The following is a 22,548-nucleotide window of genomic DNA, read 5'->3' as shown; positions in this document are numbered from 1 at the left end:
TACACTGGTTGCATGCATATGTCTCTGGAAAAGGGATCTCTACAGACGTATTAGGTATCTCTGTGTATAAGCATATGCAAGGTGGGTGTAGAGGTGAATACATGCGACTGCATGTTGCACAAGGCAATCCCGTCCGTCAACTAATTGGTTCTCCGCCTGGCCTGGCAGCGTTTCGGTTAAGAATAACTGAGGATAGCATCCGGAGAATGACACACAAAAAAAGCGAGGGACTCCACTTTTCTCGACAGTCTTCACATCTGCATGTGACTTGCCTAAAGCTGGAGCGTGTGAGCATGCTGGCGCAGACCGGAAGTTGAAAGGATCTGGAGAGAGTTTGCGCGTTTCCTACAATGCACGCAGCGTGCAGCCCCGCGCTGGATGTCAATACAGCGCATGGAGGTAGACACTATTCTGGGCGAGAAACAGAGAAAAGAGGAGTCTGTGCATGCAGAACGTTGGCATCAAATGTTCGCTCCTCAGGTGCCTGACAGCTGCAGAGGCTTCGCTGCGACCCGCGCAGGTTTGCAGAGGAAAAGGAAAGAAGGAAAAACCGGAAAAGTCGCTCTATCGTTTCCTCCTTGGAGTGTTTCGAGAGGGGAAGACCGCACAACTTCCCAGTACTAGCAGCCTTGAGGCTTTCGGTGGCGCTGCGGTTGCGAATGCCAATTCGTCAGAACGCTGAACTACTCGCAGGTAGACGCATCTGCGGAGTTGCCGCTGAAGAAGCAACGACGTGTACCGACTTCTTCAGCGTTCGAAACAGGAGAACGAGAGCAGAAGCAGAGCGCCTGCTGCGATGAACACAGAAGAGTTTCTGCACCTGAAGATGCATGCTAAGTCTAGCTTTCATTCCTATGCGAGTGCCAGGCATCTGAACGCTTCCATGCGGGGGTGTTTTTTCCTCGTTGTATTTCCTGGCGAAGCACAGATGCACTTGTAAAAGAAAAACCGGCTTGAGTGAAGGCCTGTTTTTTTCGATCTCGACTCTCCAATCGAAGTACCACGTTGGAGTGTACGTACACGTGGACGAGCGGTCTCCAGATGCGCTCGAGTCACAGTTCGTATACGCGCATACACTTAAATCGCGTTCTGCCACGCACATTCAGATCTTCGTGCAAACATGTACCCAAGTGCTTGCAACTGAATATGCATGGACTTTTTGCCAAGCGAGAACGCTCTCTCTGTAGATGTAAAAAGTGCGTGTGCTCTGCAGAGCACCCTTAGCAGCAACGGTGGAGAGAGAAAAAAAGCAATTGAATTCCTGTTTTCCCAGTCAAAAAGTCTCTGCCTTTCTCTCTCTCTCTCTCTCGCTTCCCTCACTCATGTGACCTTGATTCACCTTTTCTGCAACGCATGTGTGTCTGTCGGAACTCTTCCAGCAGCCGAGTGTGCCGGGGGTCTGGGACTCCTCCCCGCACAGAGAAGCAAACTACTTCTTTCCTCGATTTTCTCCGCTTCAGCTTCCCTCGCAGATGCCCTCCTAGGCAACTCGCTTTTTTAAAAAATGCGTGTGTCGACCGCGGTGGCGGCGCCTCGCGCTTTTCCGGTCCGGTCTCTCCCTTCGCTGTGGTTGCACGCATGCAAGTTCCGTCGAGTGTACGTCCACCTGGAGCAGGGGTCTCGAAAAGCGTGGAAGAGCACTCAGAGGTATTCTTCTGAGACTTTTCCCTCCCACTGGCTCCTGCAGAAGAACTGGAGTGTTCGTTTTTCTCATTGTCTCCGAGAGGAAGCTCACGGGGAGGGGACTCCTCTTGTGCAAAAGGCCTCCGGAGCCGGTGGCAAGCAAGAAGCGGCCTCTTGCTCTCTTCGAAAGCGGACGTGCATGCATGCGTTCTGTCGGCTCACCCGCGAGAGTTGTTTTTTCGCGCCTCGAATGGCTCGCACATGCTGCTTCCCTCCTTCAAACCATGAGCCTCCTCTCTCTCTCTCCACGGCAGGCTTCTCTCACTCTCGCGGTCACTAACTCTGTCTCTTGGTTTTTTTTCGCGTTCGTCTCCCGCTGCACACAAGCGCGTGCACCCAATACGCACTGCCAGGCTTCCGCGTTCTTCTCTTATTTCTGCTTCACGTTGCCTCCGACTCCTTCTTGTCTTTTGTGGAGGACCTCTGTGGAGTGCAGAAGCCACAGGAAGAAGGCACGCCCGTTGTTTCCTTCCTGTCTCCTCCTCCCTCTCTTCCGGGTCTCTCTTCCTCGTCTGTGCCTTCTTTCTTCCTCGTTTTCGCCTTTGTGCTTCTTTTTCGCATTTCTGTGGTTGTCCTCTGATCTTTGCCTGTTTCGAGAATGACATCCGCGCCGTTGACGCATCGCATTCTGCTTTTCTCTCCTTCCTTCTCCTCATCTCTTTCCTCTACTTGTCGCTTCTCTTCTGCAAGTTCTTCTTCACGCGTCTCTGCATCTGTTTCCTTTCTCGCTTCCTCTCGCCTCCTTCTTGCTCGCTCTTCCCTGACTTCTTCAGGCTCCTCCGTTTCGTCTCTCCTCTCTTCTCCCTCTTCTTCCACCTCGTTTCCCTCTCGTTTCGCACTCTCTGCTAGAGCGCCTCCCCGGAGAGGAGACAGAAGAAGATGTCTGTCTCCATTTCTTCCTTCGTTGAGCTGCGTGCAGGGGCATGTCGGCTTTTCTTCGCTCGCTGAAACGCGTGGCTACTGTGCTCGACAGAACGACGGGGGAAGCGTCTGTCTCGCTCTCCCGTCTCGGAACCCTCCTCGTTCTCCTTTCTCGTTTTTCTCCGCCGTCTCTTCTTCGCCTCGACTTTGCTTCTCTCTCTCTCAGAGACACACGCCTTTTTTTTCTCCGCCGCCTGGCACCTGCGGCTCCAGCCGCTGCCTCTTGCCTCCGTTCTCTCTGGCATGTGCGAGCGCGTCTCTTGCAAGCCGCCAAGGAACATCTCAAAATCTCCCCTCTACCGAGTCGTCTCTTTTCTCTTCTCCTCTCTCTTGTTCTCCTCTCTCTTGTTCTTCTTCTCGCTCTTCGTCTGCTTCTCTCTTTTCCTCTTCTCTCTCGTCTTCCTCTCCTCCAGCTGCCGCGCCTGCTTCTCGCCGTGTTTCGGGTGTCTGTGGAGCTCTCGGCCTGCGTTCTCCCGCGTGCGTCTCCTTCAGCTCGTCTCCTGAGGCATCTGCGTGGAGAGCGTCTGTCGCGGCCCTTTCGCGTTCGTTCTCTTCGTCGCCTCACTCGCGTTTCTGCCGAGTCGACCGAGAGGCGAAGACTGAAGGCGAGGCGCGGCGTCGGTGGGCGGTGATCGGCGCCTCTCTCTACTTTCTGCTCATGAGCGTCGCCTTCGCGTTCGTTCCTCTGTACGAGGCCTTCTGTCAGAGCACCGGCTACGGAGGCTACGTGCAAACGCGCGACACACACGGCGGGAAGAAGAACGGCGAAGACCCGGTGCCCTCGCGCGAGCGATCTGGAGGCGAAGACGACGGTGCGGAAAAGGCTCCAGAGAGAAGGAAAACCGGAAAACGACTGAAGAAGAGAAGGAACGGAGAGACACGCCGCGCGGAAGAAGAATAGCGGTGAAAGCAGACAAGGGAGAAACGAAAACAGGCAAGGGAGAGAACAGAGAGGAGGGGATCAGCGAGAAGAGAGAGACCCAGCAAGAGAGAAGGAACGCCAGGCATGATGAAGTGGAAAGGCTCAATAAGCCTGTGAGCTCGCGCTTTCCTCTCTTTTCTCTTCTGCTGTTCCCTTCAGTGCTGCTGGAAATTGACTTTGCTTCTCACTGCAACGTTCCTTGGGAGTTCGAGCCTCTCCAAAAGAGAGTGATTGTCGCACCGGGAGAATCTGCTCTCGCTTTCTATCGAGCACGAAACAAACTGGACAGACCTGTGATCGGTACGCATTTTTCTTTTTCCTGTTTTTCATGCGTCGTTTTTCCTCTCTGTCTCTTCTTTTCTCTGTGTCTACCAATAAGATAGGTTTGTTTTCTTCGTTTTCTTTTTTTTTCTTGCGTCGTCGTTTTTCTTCTCTGTCTCTTCTTTTCTCTGTCTGTGTCTGTAGTATAGAATTCATTTCTTCTCTTTTTCTCCCTCATGTCTTTTCCTCTCTCTCTTTCTCTCTCCTCGTTCTTCACTTTCTTTCTGTTCCATCGCCTCCCTTCTTCTATCTTATCTGTCTCTCTTTGCTCTTGTGTTGCTCTCTGATTTTGTCTTTACCGTCTCCCTTTCGTTGTTTGCGTCTGCTCCGTGGGTCGCAGGTATTTCTCTGTACAGCGTGATGCCGCCGGAGGCAGGTATTTACTTCAACAAGATTCAATGTTTCTGTTTTGAGGAGCAGATGCTCAACCCCCGTAAGCCGCTTCTTTTCCCGTTATGTCTCTCGCTTTTTATTCTCTTCCGCATGTCCTCTCTCTCGCGCCAGCGCCCTCTTCCACTCGCCTCCAATGTGCGTGTTTCCATCGCAGAACTTCTCCGTTTGTCCGCCCGCTTTTCGACTGACGCTCTTTCTGTGAATGCTTCGCTTCTCTCTGCAGACAACTAAAATGCACAACATGTAACTTCATTTGCTTCACAAAACGTTTTTTTCAGTTACCTCTTAGGCGTCTCTCGGCTTCCGAATTTCGATTTAGCGTTGAGACTTTCTTCTTGCCATTGTCTCTCTTCGTCCTCCTGTCTTCAGTTGTGCGTTTCTCCTCTCTCGTGTTCTCCACCTTTTTCTCATCTTGTTCTTTCTCTCCTTCTCTCTGTGTGGTACCCGGCCTGTGTTTCTTTTTTTCATTGTTCTCTCTCTATCTTGTTCGCCTTCGCCGTTCACATGCGTTCTGCCGTGAGGGAGTTTCTCTTTCAGACGAGGAAGTCGACATGCCTGTCTTCTTCTTCATCGATCCAGACATCCTGGACGACCCTCGCCTTGGTGAGTTTCCTTCCTTCCCCGTCTCTTTTCTCCTCAGTTCTCTTTTTTCGAGACCTCCTCTCGGATCTCTGTCCACGAGCCTAGCTCTTCTTTATGCCACTGACGTCTCCGCATGCTGCTCTCTCTTCTCCTTTTATTGCGTGTGCACCGTGCTCGGGATTTTCCTCTCTTTCTTGCTCTCTTCCGGGTACGGATTTGAGATTTGTTTCCTTCTGTCTCTTTACATTTTACACTTCCTCCGGAGTTCCTGCGTGCGAGTCCTTCAATTTCGTTGCATGTGTCTCTTATCTCCTCTCTCGAAATTCGCCGCGGGCCGTGTGTGGAGATGCGCGCCGTGCGCGCGAGCCTCGGTGTACGTACACCTGATCATGCAGATGCGTGTTTTTTGTCTGCGGTGGGAGAGAGTAGATGCATGCGCAGGGACCTCTTTCTGTCTCTCGGCAAGCGCGCAGGCTTTCCAGTGCAGAGATGTTCTGGAAGCAACACAGAAAGATGATCCTGTTCACTCGCGCGTCGCAACAGGAAACAAGAGACCCAGGCTGTCGACTCGTCTTTTTCCTAGGGATGAAGAGAAGTGCTTCGCTGTCCTGTCTGGGGTGTAGGTACACCCTCGGAAGCGTTTCTGTTTCCGTGCAGGATAACAGACATTCGTGTGTGTGTTCGTCGTTCGCTTCTTCAGACCAAATGAAGAGAATCACGCTCTCCTACGTCTTCAACGAGTCCGACGCCGACATACCAGTGGACTACAAGCACCTGCCCATAGGTGAGCACCGACTCGTTTCGCGAAAACAGCAGCTTTCCTCTCATCTGCACAATCTCCACTCCTCTCGTCAACCAGATCTGAAACTTCAAGATTGAAAACACATGCATCAAACGTCTCTTCGAATGTTCTCTCCGCATATAAACACACAAACATGTAAACTTAAGAGTCCGTCTTCGTACTTTGTCGTGCGTGCATATATATATATATATATATTTATTTATATATTTATATATATATATATATATATGTATATGAATAAACGGAGATGTGCATACATGCGTATCGAGAAACATAAACGTGTACATGTGTATATATGCATGTAAATCTGTGTGTCTGTCTTTTTATGTTGTCGTACATGCGGTGTCTTGGGGTGGTGTTGGACGGCCGATGCGCAGCATTCATAAAGACGTTGATGGTCTGTATCTTTTGAGTGGGACTCTATTCAGAAGTCTCTGAACTCGAGTGTCTCGATTTAGTCCATTTGAGTTGTTTACAAGGTGTGCCTTTTGTCTGTATCTATGCATATACATACAAATGTCTTTATATACGTATATATATATATATATATATGTGAAGATAGGGGTATGCTCGTGCAGGTGCATCGAGAGACATACTTGTGTGTATCCGTTCTTGTCTTTGTTGTGTTTGGCAGAATAATGGCTGCATTTCTCGTGAGCAGTGAGGGCGTTTGTGTGGCGCGCGGCAAATTGAAACCAGAGTGGGTGGAAAAGGGGGATGCAGTTGTCTTTTTGTCTTGTGTGTCTGTGTGTGTTGTTTCAGCTAAACCTACAGAGAAGAAACCGCCGGTAGTTGAGATTTAACGCAGCCCGAACTCTCCCGTTGTCTCCCGCTCTCCCTGCTTCTCTCTCCTCTTTTGGCGTCTTCGCATTTTTCTCCTTTTCCTCTGGGATTCACAATACCCTGTTTTTGTCAGGCTCTCATCTTCCTCACTTTTCTGCTCTCTTCTCTGCTTTTGCTGTGAAAAAAAACTCTAAAAGGAGTTGGAGACAGGCGTCGGGTGCCGCGGTCCGCCGTCGCTGCGGACTGCACGTCGTCTTTGAAAAGCGTCAAAGATAAAGTCTTTTCTCTCTTTCGTTTCGGTAAAACATTCTTCTGTTGTCTCTTTCTTCCCGGTGAATTCTTTTGTTGTCCAAAAGGAAAGGATTTTTCATTTGGCGATTCCAATATCGAACGCGTTTCTGGAACCTTCGAGCTTCTTTTCGTCTGTCTTCAGTTCCAGTATCACTCCCTTCAGAGCTTGCACTGTACTTCTTTTTTCGACGCATGCACGCCGTGTACCCTCGCACTCGACCTCCCCCTTCCACAGCGTTTCGTGGGATTTCTCGATATCAACACCTGTGCATGTTTGTGTGTGGACCCCTTTAATTCCATTCGCAAAAAATCAAATACATGTCTATAGTTGTGTATGTGAATAGGTGTGCATGCTTTCACAAAACAACATACAAATATCTGCGTGCATACGCCTGTAAGTATTAGTATGCGAATAGGTCTCCGCACAGTTTTTGGAAGCAAACATATATATATATATATATAGCTATACGTGATCGGGTTTCTCTTCGTTTCTTAATAGTGAGGCGCGTAGCATTTTCGAGGGAGTTTTCTTTCGCGCTTTTCTTCCGACAAAGAGACTGTTGGGTTCGTCAGCACTGTATCTCACAAAGTCCTGCGCAACCTCCTAGAGGTGGAAAAGATTGAGAAGTCGATCTGTTCTTGACGTCGAAAACGGTGCGTCGAATCGCATACAGACGCGCGTGTGCTGTGATGCCCGCCAAAAAACAGCCGGCATGTTGCGAATTGAAAACCGGAGAAAAGAGTGGGGAAGAGGAAAAATAAAACTTTTGAAACGACAGAACGGACCAAGCTGAAGAGCAGCTCGAAAAGAAACGCCACCACCGAAAACAAGAGAGGCTTCGCCAGACGCAGAGACAGACGCCGCAGAACTGACCATATGCAAGAAGCGAAGTCGAAAGCTGGACAGGAGCAGGGGCGCACAGAAAAGGAAAGCGCAGAGAAACAAGAGAGAAAATAAAGGAACGCGCTTTGCGATGGAGAAAACGAACTTTCTTGATCCTCTTTACCGCCGGCTGTCCTTCAGCAGCTTCTCCTTGGCCTCGTTCACTTTTGTGGCCATGTAGGTCGACCCTGGGGACGCGCGAAGAAGACGAAGTTCGAGAGAGTTTCAGAAAAAAGAGTCTCTGTGCTTCTCCGGAACGGCGAGAAACGAGGATGCACAACGCGTCATGAGCAGAGAAACAGTTCGCAAACGCCACCAGACCCAGCTCTCATGCAGCAGAGGAGATCAGACAGCAGCCAAGCAAAGCGATTTGCGAAAAGGCAGACTTCACTTGCACCATGCTCGCAGACAAAGTGACGCACGAAAAGACGAACGGCGAACGCGGCAGAAGAAAAAGAGAGAGGAAAAACCGAACAAGAGAGAAGAAGAGGGAGAAGCAGAAGAGAGAGGAAAAACCGAACAAGAGAGAAGAAGAGGGAGAAGCAGAAGGGAGAGGAAAAACCGAACAACAGAGAAGAAGACAGGAAAGAGAGACCATGAAAGAAGAAAGCGAAGAGAGACGAATTCAGGATCTCGGTGATGGTGAAGAGGACAGGAGACCTAACGAGAACAGCTGAGGACAGCAACCAACGAGGGAAGGTCAAGGCGACGGGCACAGGGAAGCAGAGACCAAGATTTCTCACCGCCATTGTCAGGGTGGTTCTTCAACATCAGCTGCTTGTGAGTTTGTAGGATCTTTTCCTTCGTGGCTGTTGGGCTGCAGACCAAGAAAGGAGAACAAAAACCTCTGATCAACAGCAGATCGGCCGTGAGTCCCCCGCGGTACGACGCGAGACGGAAGGAACTCCAGAGACCAGACACAAGGCTGCTTCGTCGCCAACTGTCGAACACTCCCTACAATGTCTCTCCCTTCCTCTTCTGTCTCTGTTTGCTTTGTTGTCTGTTCTCTGTTGTGTCTCCATTCTTTCTCTTGCTTCTCATGTGTCTCCATTCTTTCTCTTTTCCGCGTCTCTCGTCCGCGTCTCTTTTCTCGTTCTTCTGCGCTTGCCCCGTGCGCCCAGGTCCCTCCTCGTTTCCTCGGTGCGTACGAGAGCTTGAGGATTTGGAGCGCTTCAGTCTTCGTCATAGGATTGTCGAAGCCGCGCAGGTCGCGGGTCAACGCGCGCCACTGAGAGCTTGCTGTGCCGAACTTCTCACGACACCACAGGAAGAGCGGCGCCGTAAACTCCGCTCCACTGTTTGAGAACTTGGACTGGCCAGTCTTCGCCGCAGTTGATGGCCTCGCCTCGCGCCAAACCGCCGCCTGACGCAGGCCGCGACGCGCAGCGAACGCCGCACCCCCCACCAGGAAGCAGGCCAGTGCCCACATCGTCGCAAGAGAGGAGACGAAGAGAAAAGGGAGTGAAGAAGGGAGAGACACGAGCGAGAAGAAGCAGGCGGAAACGAAAAAAACGAGGGGGAAGAGAGAGGACGGCAAAAGAAGAAAGAAGAGAGATCCAGGCAGACCCCCGCCCAGGGGAAAGGAGAGAGAGAGAGAGAGAGAAGACCTGCGATCAAAGAGAGGACAGCAGAGCGGGGAGAGACAAAGACAGCAACCGAGTGAGGGAAGCGGGAGACGCGCGTTTCCACCACGGACTGAAGAGAGAAAGACCGAAGTGCACGGAGACAAACGTGATTACGGATTCGCAGAAACGACTTGAGGAAAAAGACGGGTCTTCCGAGACCGCCCCGCAGCCGTGTGACGAGCTTCTTCCCCGATAAACGAACTGAAAAAACAAAGGTGGAGACGAGAAAAGTGATCTTCGCTCACGAAGATGCGGGAGACACCTGAGAGGTCGAGAAAAGGAGACCACAGAAAACAGGACGAAGCAAAAGAGAGGAGAAAGCGGAGAAGGAAGGTGGAAACGAAGCAGCAAGTGGAGAGAGCTAGGAGAAGCGGCACTTCCACGGTCCGCAGAGAGGAAACAGACTTGTCTGCGAGAAGAGAAGGAGAAGTTTAACGTCGTTACTCGAGAACTGGCGACGGAGACATGAAGAGCACAGCCGCGAGGAGCGAGGCGAGGCGCGCGCGTGTGGCTGGCTGAGTAGCGAGAAACGACCGAGACTTGAAAAAAGCAGCTCCCCAGAGTGAGGAAACAAATGAAAGAGGAACAAGGTCCCGAAGATCCTGATAAAAACGCAGTTGCCGTTTCTGCGGTCCTTCCTTCTCTGAGAAAAAAAACAGGCGCTGCACAGACAGGCAACGACGCCGAGAGGAAGACGGGGAATCCGGAGGCGAGAGCAAAGGGAAAACCTGGATTCTTGAAAAAGGAACTCGTTAAAAAAGTTGTCAAAAGGAGAGAAACGGGCAGCGAAAAAGGGGAACTCAGGAATCTCTGCGCCTCTCTGGACGCGGTCAGTCTGCCCCACCGAACTCAAAACTCCGCAACTTCGTGCATGCATGCGTCGCGAAGATGAAAAAAACGCCGCGCAAAGAAAAAAAAAATCACCTCAACCCCAAAATTAAAAATGCACACGTGGCTCTCCCACAAAAATTCTTCTCAGGCACCTATACAGCTATGTTGAACAGACGTATATGCCATTCTACAGGTGCACTCCTATGCATATATATATATATATATATATATGTATATATTCATGTATGTATATTTATATATGGATATGCTTGCTTATGGTCTTCATGTGCAGAGTGTTGTCTTGTGGATGTGTAGGTATCAGGTCCTCCATCATATATATATATATATATATATGTATGTGTATATGTATATATGTATATGTATGCTGCTGTGTCGATTTGTCGATATCCTGAGTTTATTTGTGCATGTGTTGTTCTCTTTTTCTGCCGGTCTTGAGGAGGGGCACGGAGTCGCACTCGCATTGTCGCACGAGTACTTTGTTTCTCTTCCGGAGAAGTCTGTCGGGCCTTCTCTCCGAAAGGAGCAGCGCGACCAGGTTTTTCCAGAGTCGGCGGCTCACAGGCGCGACGAACAGCTCGAAGCTATGAAGAGACATTTCCAGATACTGCTAGTTCTCTGAGTGATCCGAAAGGCAGCATGTATGTCCGTGAATAGTTGTATGCATGTGCACACTCAAAAAGAGGCGAAAGAAAAAAGTGGAGGACGCATGGACAGAGATGGAGGTGAAGGACTTTATGGGGAGACGTGGATGACGATGCACACACAAGGGAAAAAAATGTATACATGTATATATATATATATAAATATATAAATATGAGTCTCCTTTGTGTGCCTGGATGTAAGAGACTAGGGGGCGCTGGTGAGGTGTCGGTTGAAGAGGGGAAAAAAGGAGCACAGGTGTCAAGAAGCCGCCGAAGGAAGAGGGAGAGGAGGGAGTCTCGACTACGTTTCCCTTCCTGTGTCGACTGTTCTTCGCAGAAACGAGAAGAGGCGCAGAAGACTGGAAAGCTCTTCCCTTTTGAAGCGAGCTGTCTACTCGAAAAGTCTGCAGAAACGCGATTCGTCCCTGGAAACGGAAGCCCTCGATGAAAGAAGCAGGTGTCTAGCGCAGGAGCGGCTACCAATTGCCTTCCGCGTTTGCCTGTGAGGAGAGAAAGCCGAGTGACCTTCTACCGCAGGAAAAGGTGCCAGTCTGCGTGAGTACGAGGTGTGAAACTGCACTGTGCAGAACGTACAGGAGGCTAGACGAACAAAACGAGGCGGCGAATCGTCAAGGTAGACGTTCGCAGTTCGGCGGGGTCCGAAACAAATGCGTGAGCGTCTCCTCAAACCTGCGTTTCGTCGTTGTCTTTTTCAGGTGTTCGCTCTCAAAATGCGACAAACGTCTCGTCCGTCAAAGTGGCAGAAATGCGAGTGAAGAGCGAAAGGAGATCTCTCCCAGGAAACAGGCAGTGCGTCGAAACCTACGAATCTTAAGTGTACAGTGTGGGTGATGGAGCACCAGTTCAGCGACCAAGTGTGGAGGCAGGCGAAAGGCGCGAAATGGGTGTCTGTCCGTCGCGCCGCGTAGACAGTTGAGGTCTGCAACACTGGACTCTCGCTTCCTCTCTCAGCGCCCTCGGTTTGCGTGGTTGGTGTCGCGACCGAAGACTCCCAGACCCCCTTCTTCTGGGGGGTGCATGCAGAGAAAACAGAGAACAAGTTCGAGACGAGAGAAGGATTTTTCCACAGAAGAGACGCAGGGGGGACGCTACGCACCCGAAGAGAGAGCGCGGCCGCAAAAAGAAAGAAGAGAGACGGGGGGAGGAGAACAGCGAGGACAGAAGTTGCAGCTCGAGGGTACACAGTCATTTATCCAGAGAGACATCTTCGCTGGATCAGCGCCTGCAGTTCCACGTTCCACACGATAAAATGGCATTCCTAGGAGTTCCCGAGTTCCAAGCTCTCCAGAGAAGGGCATAAAAGAGACGCGTCAACCCTCCACACTCTTGCGTGTCAACGCCCGCACCTTCTTCTTATATTCGGGCAAATCCTTCTTGTACTGGACCTGAAAACCACAAAACAACCGTCTCTCCAAAAAAATACAGCACCACGGATACACACAACCTACTCAAAAGACACACCTCCATATACATACATGCATATACATACATACACATGCATATAGATACATACATGCATATACATACATACATGCATATACATACATACATACATACATGCACATATACGCCTAGCCACACACCCCGACACAACATGCATGTAGACACACACACACTGACGGCTACAGCTGTCTTCACGGATGCGGGCATGCAGCTGCAGGCAGAGACGTACATCCAGACTGCTTGTATGCAGACGCCTTCTCTGACGCCTTTCTTTGTGTCTCACCGCTGCGTCGATGTTTGCAGGAGATTCGAGGTTCGGCTCGCCCAACATGGAAATGACAGAAAGCAGGATCGCTTCGACTCCGAGAATTGGTCTCCACCTTTCCTCAGCTTTTTCTTGTTCGTTGAAGACGTCGTCGCCAGGGGGATGCAGAATGCTGATGCAGACGCGCCCATCGGGGTATACTGAAGGAAAACAGAGGCGAATCCAGGGAGCACAGCCAGCGCACTGATCAAGCGAACAGGCCATCTCCCTGCGTCCCGCGGCAGCTTCTGAAAGCTGCGCTGGAAACACAGGCGAGACATCTGACTCCATCTGGGCATAAGTGAACACACAGATACGCACATGCACATATATAGACATGTATACACGCATGCCTGCATGTAGGCCTTTTTTCGTGGAGAGAGGCGCATGCAGAAGTATTTTTGCCGGTAGAACGGAACGTGAAGAGTCGAGCAAGAAGCGTGTATCGTTTCGAGGATTTGCGCTTTTTTTCTCGACGCAGCGACCCCAGGTTTCAGCGTCGTTCGCCCTCGTTACGCACTGTTCGGATGCCACATGTCCTGAAGAAACTTCATCTCTGGCGGATGGTTCGGGAAGTCGGGGGGGAACTTGAGAGCCGCGGTAAAGATGCCGCCTTCGTACAAAGTGTCGGGAGGGCCTTCGAAGCAAACGCGCCAGACGAAAAAGTCGCCGCCAGCTTCGTCGTCCAGACCCACGCTGCAGCCGCTCGGACAGTCTCGACTCAACTCTGACGTCGCACATGCAGTTCATCCCGCAAAAGTAAATACATGCAAATACATTTATATACAGGCATATATATATATATAGGCATATATATATAGGCATATACGCACGGACACAGAGAAGGAGAAAGAAATACATATATGTGTGTGTCACATGCATGTGCATAAAGAGAGAAGGAGACGCATACATAAGCATGTATGAATAATAACCTGAGTCACCTCATACAACCACACCACAAAAACTCTACGCATGCACATGTAGATACATATACATATATATATATATATATATATATATATATATATATATATATATGTATATGTATATACGCGTGTATGTACAGGTAGAACAATGCGTCTACGCGTGTGTGTCGACGTCGAATGACTCAGGAGTCGCTGCGTAGAAGGAGATCGATTTTTGTCCTGAGGTCGGTACGGGTGTGCCGGTGAGGTGAGTTTCTTGCGCAACCGGAACGTTCACAGCGCCACCACAAAAAGGCGTCCACGACCCGGCAAGGTTGACAGCTTCCCAGAAGCTCGAAAGACACGCCACTTGCATGTCTACAAATCTATGTATATTTGTATATATATGTATATATATGTATATATATGTATACATACATGTATGTTGTGATGAGCAGATGCATCTCCGCAGGCATGCACTGCAGGAAGATCCACGTCTTCATTTCGAAATACGAGCGTGTATCGTGGAGAGCGAATCAACTCTGTTTTTTGTGAAGAGGCGCTTGACACGTCTCCTGCCCCCTCTTCCAACGCTCACCGAGAAACTGTTTTTTGAGGAGTTCTCTCGCGATGTTTGACATTTTGCAGCAAGTCCGAGAGCAAGCCGAGCAGAGCAGAAATGTTCCAGGTCCGTCTAGGCCTCTTCGCCTCCTCAGCGAGCTGTCTCTCTCTTGCCTTCTACAGACACCAAGTTTCCGCTCCTTTTCCTCTTCGCAGTCCACAAAGTGAAACGCGTCTGACGAAGAAAAGAGGAAGAGCGACGCGAAGACCGCGGGTCCGGAGGCGAAGGTTAAAAAGCTACAGGGCTGATACGCAGATTCCGTGGCTAGACAAAAGAAGACGAGAGCTGGACGGGTGCAGAGAGACAGTTTTCATAAAAACGATAAATCCGCGCAGGGGAGATCTCTGCGATCGCGGGTCTTCTTTGATCGGGATCTTAAGATCCACAAGAAAACTTTTTCCGTGTGGAAGCCAAGAGGAGACAGACAGAGCACACACGCAAGAGCTGCGGGAAAGGGCGAGAAAAGTTGTGAATCGCGGTTAACAAAAGGGAAGGAAAGAGAGGAAGGGAGGCACACTGACGATGAGAAAGAGAAAAGAGGCGCTTCGCGGACGCAAAGTTGACGGGAGGAAATGTCCAGAACAGCTTCCACTTTTCCTTCCTTGACCGACGGAAAAGAAGCAAAAAAAATTCTCATGCGCTGTCGACTTTGCACCAGGGGACCGGAACCGTTTGCAGATGTGCGTGCATTTTAACGTATGGATGCGACTTCGCATTCAAACGATATGCATCAGTACGGATATAGAGCGTAGGGAAAAAAAGAAACGGGAGAAATGTGCATAGTTGGACATGCAAGCAGAGAGAGCCCTGGTGCAACACGGGGCAGTCTGGAAACGCGGCAGACGGAGATCAGGGGGAACTGGCGCGAGAAAACGGCAATTGACAGGCAGAGAACAGACAACGAAAGAAAGGAAAGAACGAAAGTGCTGAGACTTTTTTGAAGCCAGCGAGAAAAAGGGTGCTTGACATGTCCAAAGGCTCTGCTCTGTAGGCCCCCTCAAAAGACAGAAGCGAAGGGTGGTTGGAGGCGCACGACGCGGCCGGAGAGAAAATGCGTTTGCCGCAAAAGGCGGGGAAAAGGTGGAAAGGAAGCCGCACACTCCTTTAGTGGAAGTGATCTTGAATCACAAGGAAAACGCGGAAAATATGACGTACAAGGAGAGTAAAAACAACACGGCCGGGACTCATGTACAGAACCGTCTGTCAAATGTTCGATTCTGTCGGTCTAGCGAAGGCGAACCTAAGTCCGCACATTGAAGCACATTTTGCGCATCTGCGCGTGAATGAGCTCCTCGAAATACACACAGTTTCTGAAAAATTCCACAGCGGTACACATCTGCTTACGGAAAAGGATTACAGAACACGCACAAACCCGGCAGAGTGCACAGTAGGGCGGTCACAAAAGGAGTAACAGTAGGCGCCTGCCAGCGAAAAGAAGCTTCCCTCCCGGCGAAAGGCGTTTTGCATCAACGGACAAGACGAGAAAGCGAAGGGAAAGACCAAAAAGTGACTGGGAAAGAGAGCGACGGATGCAAAAACGTCGCCTCGTCGTGTCTCACATCCGGGCACTCGCCTCGCGCTCGTCGCCTACACGCAATATGGTCGCAGAAACTGGGAGTTGTTTGCAACCAAGAAAAAGGGGAAAGTTCACACTTCCCGGCGCCTCTGGCGACGTCACACACCTGAAAGATTTCTGCTGACTCAGGGGGAAGTCTGCCTTTCCGCGAGTAGGGGGAAATGATATCGGGAGAGGCGAGGCGGCCTCAAAGTGTATCGCCCTCTATGTCGTCCCCTTGGGTACAAATGTTCCAGAAGAAGAAAACGAAAGAGGAAGCGACTGCAGTACAGGCAGACAAAGAGGAGGGCATCCGCAACTGGACGCGTTCCATAAAATACCAAGCCCTTGAGGGGCGGCAGTGGAGACTCCGGTTCCCGGTCTTGCGCCTGCTAGTTGGTTTGATGTCTCCCGCGTCGTCGAGGCCGCACGGAAATGTGTGCTTGCTGCTCACGAAACGAGAAAGATACTAGGCAGGCACGGGGAAGAACGCAACACTTGAGCTGGTCAGATACGCGTAAGAAAAAAGGTTTCGGGTGTCTGACGGTAGCAGAACCCCGCAGAATCCCCACGCTTACAGCCGTCTCCCTACTAGCCGCTCTCTCGGCGTCTCAATCCCTGTGTGGTATCGTTAGCTTTTTGCTTCGGATTAGAAAACAGTTGGTCCTGGGGATCTGAAACCTTTGCGCTTGGCGAAAGCAAAGAGATACTCATTCTTTCCTTACCCTGTCCATTTCGGTCTTTTTCTTATTCAACGGGCGTTTTTGTCTGGTAGCTTTTGCTAGAAAGTCATCGTAGGGGGAGAATGTATTTCCAGTCCCGTTGTGCTCACGCGTTACAGACACCGGCGACTGACGCAAACGGATTCCAAGGAATCTAGAGGTGGCATTTTGAAAGCGCATGTAAACAGGGGAGATTTACACTGTAGTCAGTGTATGCTGCGTTCGCCTGCATATCTCTGGAAGTTTATCTACGGGTGTGAATAGCTTTGTAAGGCAAAGTGGAAACACGTATTCAGACAGCGTGGATGTTTTTTAGACAGATCCTTGCTCCGCTGTGAAGGCTTAGAAAATGTGGATTTTCAAGCACAAATTCTTACGCAGCTGAAATCAGTGAACTTGAAGAACCGTCATGCCATCACCCGCGTCTCGTCTCCAAGAACATAGCATCTCCGTAGTAGTTTCTTCTGGTTGTTAGTACAAGTGAAACACTAAGCTCTGTATCATGGCTACAGCATAGTCGGTATGGTATGAGAACGGCGACTGGAGATCATCCTGTTTCGTATATCTGTTTTTGGCTCCCCAGTGAGAAGCTCTGAGAAGCGTGGTTCGACATCGGGAGGCTGTGGCTGGACGATTTCTTCCTGCAGTTCCGTTGGATGTGAAGATGTGCCTAAATCCCGCATAGACAGGAAATTGTGTATGTGTTTATTTATGCGCGTATGTATTCACGGTCGGATCCACTTTGTCGGCTTCATGCTAGCGTGCAAGCACTTGTATAGATCTTCGGATGCGTCGTTGTCTTTCATTCTGTCGGAGAGAGACAAGATGGATAAAAACACATGGAATTTCAAGCATTTTCGTTGTGTCTGTGCATTCAGCGGTGCTCACCGTCGTAACGCTTCGAGAAGTTTCTGGTTGTCTTCTTGCAGGGGGTTTTGCGGTTTCTGAGAAGATACGCAAGATGTCGGATCCAAATCAACCGACTCACGTCACCGTCACAGTGCACAGTGCACGAGAGTTGCACAGCACGAATCTAATCACGAAGATGGTGAGAAAGAACGACTCGACAGGGGAATCTGAATTGTCACAATCAGTTTTTTTCGCATGTTTGCACGAGCCCTCATAAACGTACGTGTACGGAAGCACCAGAATACAGTCGTCGTGGCAACCAAGAGTTTGTGGCGGTCTCAACACGTTTTAGGTCATTTCGAGCCCCAATATCCAAGTGATTTTGTCTGCCTCAGGACCCTTATTGCATCGTGACTATGGGGAACCACACATTCAAGACGAACGTGGACGACCATGGCAACAAAACTCCGTGCTGGAACCAAGCTTTCAAGATGGACTATGTCGGTGAGGCTCAAATGCGGTAAGAATTCAACGGCAGACAGGATTTTTTGAGCGTGTATGACAAAGAGCGACAAGAGGAGTTCAAACTGATTTTGCCCACACTGTGCGTGGTTTGCTCTCTGACAAGTCAAAGCACTTTCCGTGTCCCGAGAAGTCTCCGTTCACGCGAGCAGCGACAGAACTGTTTGGAGGCGGCGTTGCACGTGTATCACAGTACGGCCACGGCTGGATTTGCCGTTTTTTTCAGATTCAAGGTATTGGATAAAGACAAGCTGACGAAGGACGATTATATCGGCATGGCAGACGTCACCCTATCACCGATTGTGTATGGAACGCGCCTCTACAATGCGGAAATCGAGGTAGCCACAGCCACAAAACATGGCACATTCTGCCAAGTTGCCCGTGTGTTCGTCGTATTGGCACGATCTCCCGCGCCAGTGATTGACGGCCGAGTAACCATCGAGACTTCGTTATGCCTGCAACGAAGTCTCGTTAGGTCATTAAACGCAGACATAACCTAGACACATATGTACACGTATGACCAGGCGCATGTGTGTATGTGCCTGACATGTGTTGTTTGCGTAGCTGACGCGTAAGGAAGGCAAACATGCAGGGTTCTTGAAAATCACCATCGAGTTTGAGCCCAAGATTAAAGCTGGCACGTCTTCGCCTTCCGCTGCACCTCTAAATGCAATTCCTGCTGCAATGCCCGCTCCAGCTACCGTAATGCACGGCACGCCAGCACCCGCATACACCGCAGGTTATGTTCCTGCCCCTCTACCAGCAGGGCAGCCGATGGTAGGAACGCCGTATTACCCGCCTTTACCGGTGGCATATGCAGCCCCTGTCCCGGGTTATGCGGCAACGCCGGCTGCAGGTTACGCACCACAACCGGCAGGATACGGCGTACCTCCAAGTGCCGCAGCTTATCAGCCACCAGGAGTGTATGGGCAGCCTCCTTCTCCGTACTACGGCTATCCCCCTGGAAGTTATTACCCCCTTCGATAGGTGTTCAACATGAAACGTACCGTGAAAGAAAGGCCATGTGTCAAACGCCTTCTTTGGATAGTCACAAGCTGTTAGATCTGTGCGCGCCGGCGACTCTCCAGGAGATGATTCTACGGTTCCTTGTCGTAGTACCGGATAATTGGAGGGAATGAGCGAACGTGGAACTGCCGCAGAACACTCGATGTCCTCGCTGTGGGAGTGTTGTGGCGGGGCAGAAAGGGCGCAGAGTACTTGTTCCCCTCTCAGGAGTTCCAACGACGCTTCAAATTCATTTCGTTTCGCGGCTGTCACCTCTTCCGCGTACTTTTTGGTGTTGTGGTTTATACGCCTAAAGTGGTAAATCAGCAGGAGCTTCTAATTCCAGTCTAACTTCCATACTCACAGGGAGAACAGTTCAGGATGAATATACAGTCGTGTCTCGTGTGAATTTTCGATCTTCTCTCATGTAGTTTTTTAAGTACTGCCGAGGTAAAATGCATTCCACGTGTGCCGTATGAAAGAGTGGATACGATACGGTCATATTTTGGCACTTGTATTGACTAAACTGGGTGTGGACACACTGCTGTTACTCATGGATCTGACGTCGCTTCGCGCGCATCTTCCCTGGCTTGCGCCTGGTCTCTTATCTTGAACGAACCCCTCGGCTGCTGCGCTACGGGCTACTACAGTGACATGACTCAGATGCTACCTCATGTAAGTGTCACCATACTTGGCGGGAGCTGTCATGTTGCACCGACACAGTGCACAAGGTAGGAACAAAACTGATGCAGAAGCTGTGTACCCGCCGCAACACTTGTTCGATGGAAAGGCAACATAGATTTTGGGGTCCTAAACGAGACAGATGCTCGCATGCAACTCATCGCATCCGTGTTCTCTACCGTGGCTGAACGCCGTTAATGCCGTGGACTATCATATGAGGGAAGGAATCGCTGGGAGCAGCCCCTTTCTTGTCTCCTGTAGAACTGCGGAAGGACCACCTGTTCCAGCTGCCACAGTCCATTCCGCCTTTCTTCGGGGCGTGCGCGGCACTGGCACCGAAGACCAAAACTTTCTTCTCACATGTACAGCACCGCTTCCCCACAGAGTGATGAAGTAATAAAAGCACTCCCGGAGCACTAATGGGTTACCGTATCATCGGTGGTCTGGTACACAACTCTGAGAACGGGGAAAACCGGAAAGAATCGCCATCAGTGTAGAAAAGCCAGTCCAAGTGAGGGCTTTCCAACAGTCATCGAAAGGCAGGCTGACATACGGAAAGCGAAGGTTTCGTGGGGTGCGGCAACAAGCATTATCGTTCGCCGAGACATCCCACTGTGGTCATGAAATAGACGGGAACCGTCATCGGTAAAGGGTATTTCTCACGCGGCACACGCCGACCGCGTTCATGCCCTATTCGTGAGAAAAAAGCGTTGCCTTCCCTCGCGGTATCGAGGGAGGGGAAGACATCCACAGTATCTCGCACTTCCGTGCATCCGACTTGATGAAGAAGTACACTTATCGCAAGCTCAAGAAAGGTACGCAAGTGTTTTTCCACTTCAGGAAGGAGATTCCTGGTGGAGGGGAGTCTTCTTCGTCTTGCCTCTTTGCAGCCGTGGGTCGGTGTGCGGAAACTTTGTTCCTGATGTGTAATTTGTCAACTACACGAGTGACCCTCACTGCAAACTGCTTTAGCCGTCCCTAGCAGCATCTGAGGGAGAGGATTCATACGGATGCACTGGAACGATGCGGCTGCTGACATGCAATAGTTTTTCGGTAGTGCGCTTTACAGCTACTCCTGCAGCCTGCTCCAGCCCTGTGTGGTTCGACATCCCCCGCGCATCTGCTCCACAGAAACGACCCCCTCTGCGCTACGAGGCAACTCCATTTGCAGCAAGCTTCAGCCTTGATAGTTAACTGATAATGACGTTGGGAGCATTTCTTTACTCCGAAACGCATGTCGTTGATTGGCAGCGTCACTTCTGGCTGGATTCGATGTACCAAGGTTCCCTGCTCCGCTGTACAATGTTACAAACGATCTATACTCCGTTCTTGAAAGTACGCAGGTGTGTGGGGCTGGACCTACTGCATGCCCATGATGGCAAGCGAGGTTCCAGACCTCTTTTTTCTGCGGTGTGGATGGACAGCTATATGGAGGAGACGCGTCAAGAAAGATCGCTCGCAAATATGGAGCCAGCTGTATGAACCGGAAGTCCTGGACGCTGATGTTGTGTCCTCGAAGTTGACTGTGAGGAAGCCATCGTGGGGCCCACTGTGATGTGGGGGAATGTCAGAGAGACCCAATACACCCTCCCACTCTGTTTATTTTCTCCTTCACGCAGACTCACTGTTTCTGTATCCCACAGCGCTGACGAAACTACCTGCACCGCGGCCTCTACGGGAACACTCGTTCTTCTACACAAATGCAAACTTCTCTGCCTTCGGTAGTCGCCCAGGTGACGTACCAGACACGTATTCAGGCTGCTCTGACCAACAAAAGGGCTTGCGACGAGCCCGGAACAGCCTTCACTTTCTGGTGTTTCGCGTCCCTGCGTTGCTCGGTTCTTTGCATCCATGCATGCCTTTCCTGAACACCGGGCGAACATTGAGGGGAAATAGTAGGATGCGGATTCTTTCAATGAGACCGTTTTTGTTTCCTGGAAGAGTCTACCGTGTTCTTGTCGAGCCATTGCATGCAAGACGGCCAGCCCTTTCTGCCCTGAAGCAGCGGAATCACTTCGGTCACCCAAGTAGGATGGTAAGTATGGGCTTCGACGTCTCAGACTGCCTTCGTACGAAGGTGCGCACAAGTAACATGTCTTGCCTTTGTATCCCAAAGTTTTCCCTTCGAGACCTTCGCTGTTTTCAAGAATTACACACTCATACGAAAACAAGCGTGCTCACTGTACGACGATCGATATGATGCCGCCACATTTCTTCGACGTACACGCTGTTGAGGAGCATTACTTTTCCATATTTGGATAAATCTGGAAACAATAGGGAGCCAACAGGATCGCGAGGAGCCCTTCTGTGAGACCGACAAATAACTGTGCGACCGAAATCAGCATCATCAGAAGCGTTCTTACAAAAATCAAACGTATTCGCAGCCTACGAGAGTATCATCAGTAACGTGCGTGAAGAAATGGAGACGGATTCGCTGCGTTTGCCTTTATGAGCCTGGGGCCGAGCGATTTAGTTTCCATTTTGTGGTTGCTTCCACACTTTCTGTGCTGGATTTTATTTTTAGAGTCGCACACGCAAACAAAATCACATGGCAACTGTAGCCGTCGTGCGCTCACCAGCGGACGCTTTTTATCCCAGAGGCTCTTGCAACGCTGGTTGTAGACCGCGTGAAGCACTAAGTCTTCGGGTTGCTGCTGACCTCAGCTTCCGCACGCGCAATTGGAACAGTTGTGGCGTATATTAATTTACACACATGTTCGCATGTAGGCTGTTTCTATACATTCATGGAATTTTGATGGGTTTCCCGATAAAGGATCGGTGTAGCGGATCGTGTGTCTATCGCTACGCGGGTATGTGCCGATATTTGCAGACTATAGGCACAAGTGCCTTTCCCCGGTTTATTCGGAACTGGTGGGAGGCTGACACCATCTGGTGATGTTAGGTCAGCGACCCAAAACTATTCTCTCGCGTCAGGAGCTTGCAGCTTCTGGAAGCGTCGTTGACTGGCGTGCGCACCTCCGTTCTCTGTCAAATCCATGCCCCTCCTCGCTTTCAAATCGTCCACCAACCGGTGTAGATCTCGCTTGTTTGCTTCTCCACATCCCAAAACTGAGTTGTGATTCCTGAGCAAGCTGCCTCTGAATCTCATGCTGCCCCAAACCAGCAAGGCCGCATGAAACGAACGAGCCAAGTTTACGCTCCTCAAACTCCCGTTGTGCAATACCCCACACTCGATGAAGCCCCGAGGAAATCTTCTTGG

At 50.5% G+C, this 22,548-nt stretch overlaps 4 protein-coding genes across 4 annotated transcripts; 2 read left to right on the top strand and 2 right to left on the bottom strand.

Annotated features, from left to right (window-relative positions):
• The first annotated feature begins 1,375 nt into the window (after nucleotides 1-1,375).
• On the top strand, nucleotides 1,376-7,084 carry TGME49_202800 (cytochrome c oxidase assembly protein COX11 protein, putative). The gene is made up of 6 exons (XM_002367522.2): nucleotides 1,376-3,416; nucleotides 3,686-3,826; nucleotides 4,188-4,280; nucleotides 4,778-4,843; nucleotides 5,523-5,606; nucleotides 6,387-7,084. Exons 1-6 carry the CDS (start codon nucleotides 2,282-2,284, stop codon nucleotides 6,425-6,427), a joined length of 1,560 nt encoding a protein of 519 aa, XP_002367563.2. The 5' UTR covers nucleotides 1,376-2,281; the 3' UTR covers nucleotides 6,428-7,084.
• Nucleotides 7,085-7,303: 219 nt separating this feature from the next.
• On the bottom strand, nucleotides 7,304-9,992 carry TGME49_202810 (TIM14). Its single transcript, XM_002367523.2, has 3 exons — nucleotides 8,730-9,992; nucleotides 8,325-8,398; nucleotides 7,304-7,769 (listed from the first exon to the last, which is right to left on the bottom strand). The coding sequence occupies exons 1-3, from the start codon at nucleotides 9,008-9,010 to the stop codon at nucleotides 7,702-7,704; spliced, it is 423 nt and encodes a 140-aa protein (XP_002367564.1). The 5' UTR covers nucleotides 9,011-9,992; the 3' UTR covers nucleotides 7,304-7,701.
• An 899-nt stretch (nucleotides 9,993-10,891) lies between these two features.
• TGME49_202820 (ubiquitin-conjugating enzyme subfamily protein) lies at nucleotides 10,892-16,077 on the bottom strand. The gene is made up of 4 exons (XM_002367524.2): nucleotides 13,971-16,077; nucleotides 12,988-13,194; nucleotides 12,447-12,628; nucleotides 10,892-12,105 (listed from the first exon to the last, which is right to left on the bottom strand). The coding sequence occupies exons 1-4, from the start codon at nucleotides 14,011-14,013 to the stop codon at nucleotides 12,031-12,033; spliced, it is 507 nt and encodes a 168-aa protein (XP_002367565.1). The 5' UTR covers nucleotides 14,014-16,077; the 3' UTR covers nucleotides 10,892-12,030.
• Nucleotides 16,078-16,200: 123 nt separating this feature from the next.
• TGME49_202830 (Elicitor-responsive protein, putative) lies at nucleotides 16,201-22,331 on the top strand. Its single transcript, XM_002367525.2, has 4 exons — nucleotides 16,201-17,319; nucleotides 17,516-17,640; nucleotides 17,869-17,980; nucleotides 18,207-22,331. The coding sequence occupies exons 1-4, from the start codon at nucleotides 17,059-17,061 to the stop codon at nucleotides 18,627-18,629; spliced, it is 921 nt and encodes a 306-aa protein (XP_002367566.1). The 5' UTR covers nucleotides 16,201-17,058; the 3' UTR covers nucleotides 18,630-22,331.
• Nucleotides 22,332-22,548: the final 217 nt, after the last annotated feature.

The sequence above is a fragment of the Toxoplasma gondii genome, chromosome VIIa (assembly GCF_000006565.2).
Source record: "Toxoplasma gondii ME49 chromosome VIIa, whole genome shotgun sequence".
Classification (NCBI taxonomy): Eukaryota; Apicomplexa; class Conoidasida; order Eucoccidiorida; family Sarcocystidae; genus Toxoplasma; species Toxoplasma gondii.
The sequence above is the reverse complement of the archived record's forward strand: the minus strand, read 5'-3'. Positions and strand labels throughout refer to the sequence as shown.

Coding starts and splice junctions, on each gene's coding strand:
- TGME49_202800 (XM_002367522.2), top strand. CDS start 2,282: ATGACATCCGCGCCGTTGACGCATCGCATTCTGCTTTTCTCTCCTTCC. Junction 3,417..3,685: donor ATCTGGAGGCGAAGACGACG/GTGCGGAAAAGG, acceptor TGTTCCCTTCAG/TGCTGCTGGAAATTGACTTT. Junction 5,607..6,386: donor CTACAAGCACCTGCCCATAG/GTGAGCACCGAC, acceptor GTGTTGTTTCAG/CTAAACCTACAGAGAAGAAA.
- TGME49_202830 (XM_002367525.2), top strand. CDS start 17,059: ATGCGTCGTTGTCTTTCATTCTGTCGGAGAGAGACAAGATGGATAAAA. Junction 17,641..17,868: donor GTCGGTGAGGCTCAAATGCG/GTAAGAATTCAA, acceptor CGTTTTTTTCAG/ATTCAAGGTATTGGATAAAG. Junction 17,981..18,206: donor TCTACAATGCGGAAATCGAG/GTAGCCACAGCC, acceptor TTGTTTGCGTAG/CTGACGCGTAAGGAAGGCAA.
- TGME49_202810 (XM_002367523.2), bottom strand. CDS start 9,010: ATGTGGGCACTGGCCTGCTTCCTGGTGGGGGGTGCGGCGTTCGCTGCG. Junction 8,399..8,729: donor CTCCAAATCCTCAAGCTCTC/GTACGCACCGAG, acceptor CTTGGTCTGCAG/CCCAACAGCCACGAAGGAAA. Junction 7,770..8,324: donor GAACCACCCTGACAATGGCG/GTGAGAAATCTT, acceptor GCGCGTCCCCAG/GGTCGACCTACATGGCCACA.
- TGME49_202820 (XM_002367524.2), bottom strand. CDS start 14,013: ATGTCAAACATCGCGAGAGAACTCCTCAAAAAACAGTTTCTCG. Junction 13,195..13,970: donor CCTCAAAAAACAGTTTCTCG/GTGAGCGTTGGA, acceptor GTGCGACGTCAG/AGTTGAGTCGAGACTGTCCG. Junction 12,106..12,446: donor CTGCAAACATCGACGCAGCG/GTGAGACACAAA, acceptor TGTGGTTTTCAG/GTCCAGTACAAGAAGGATTT.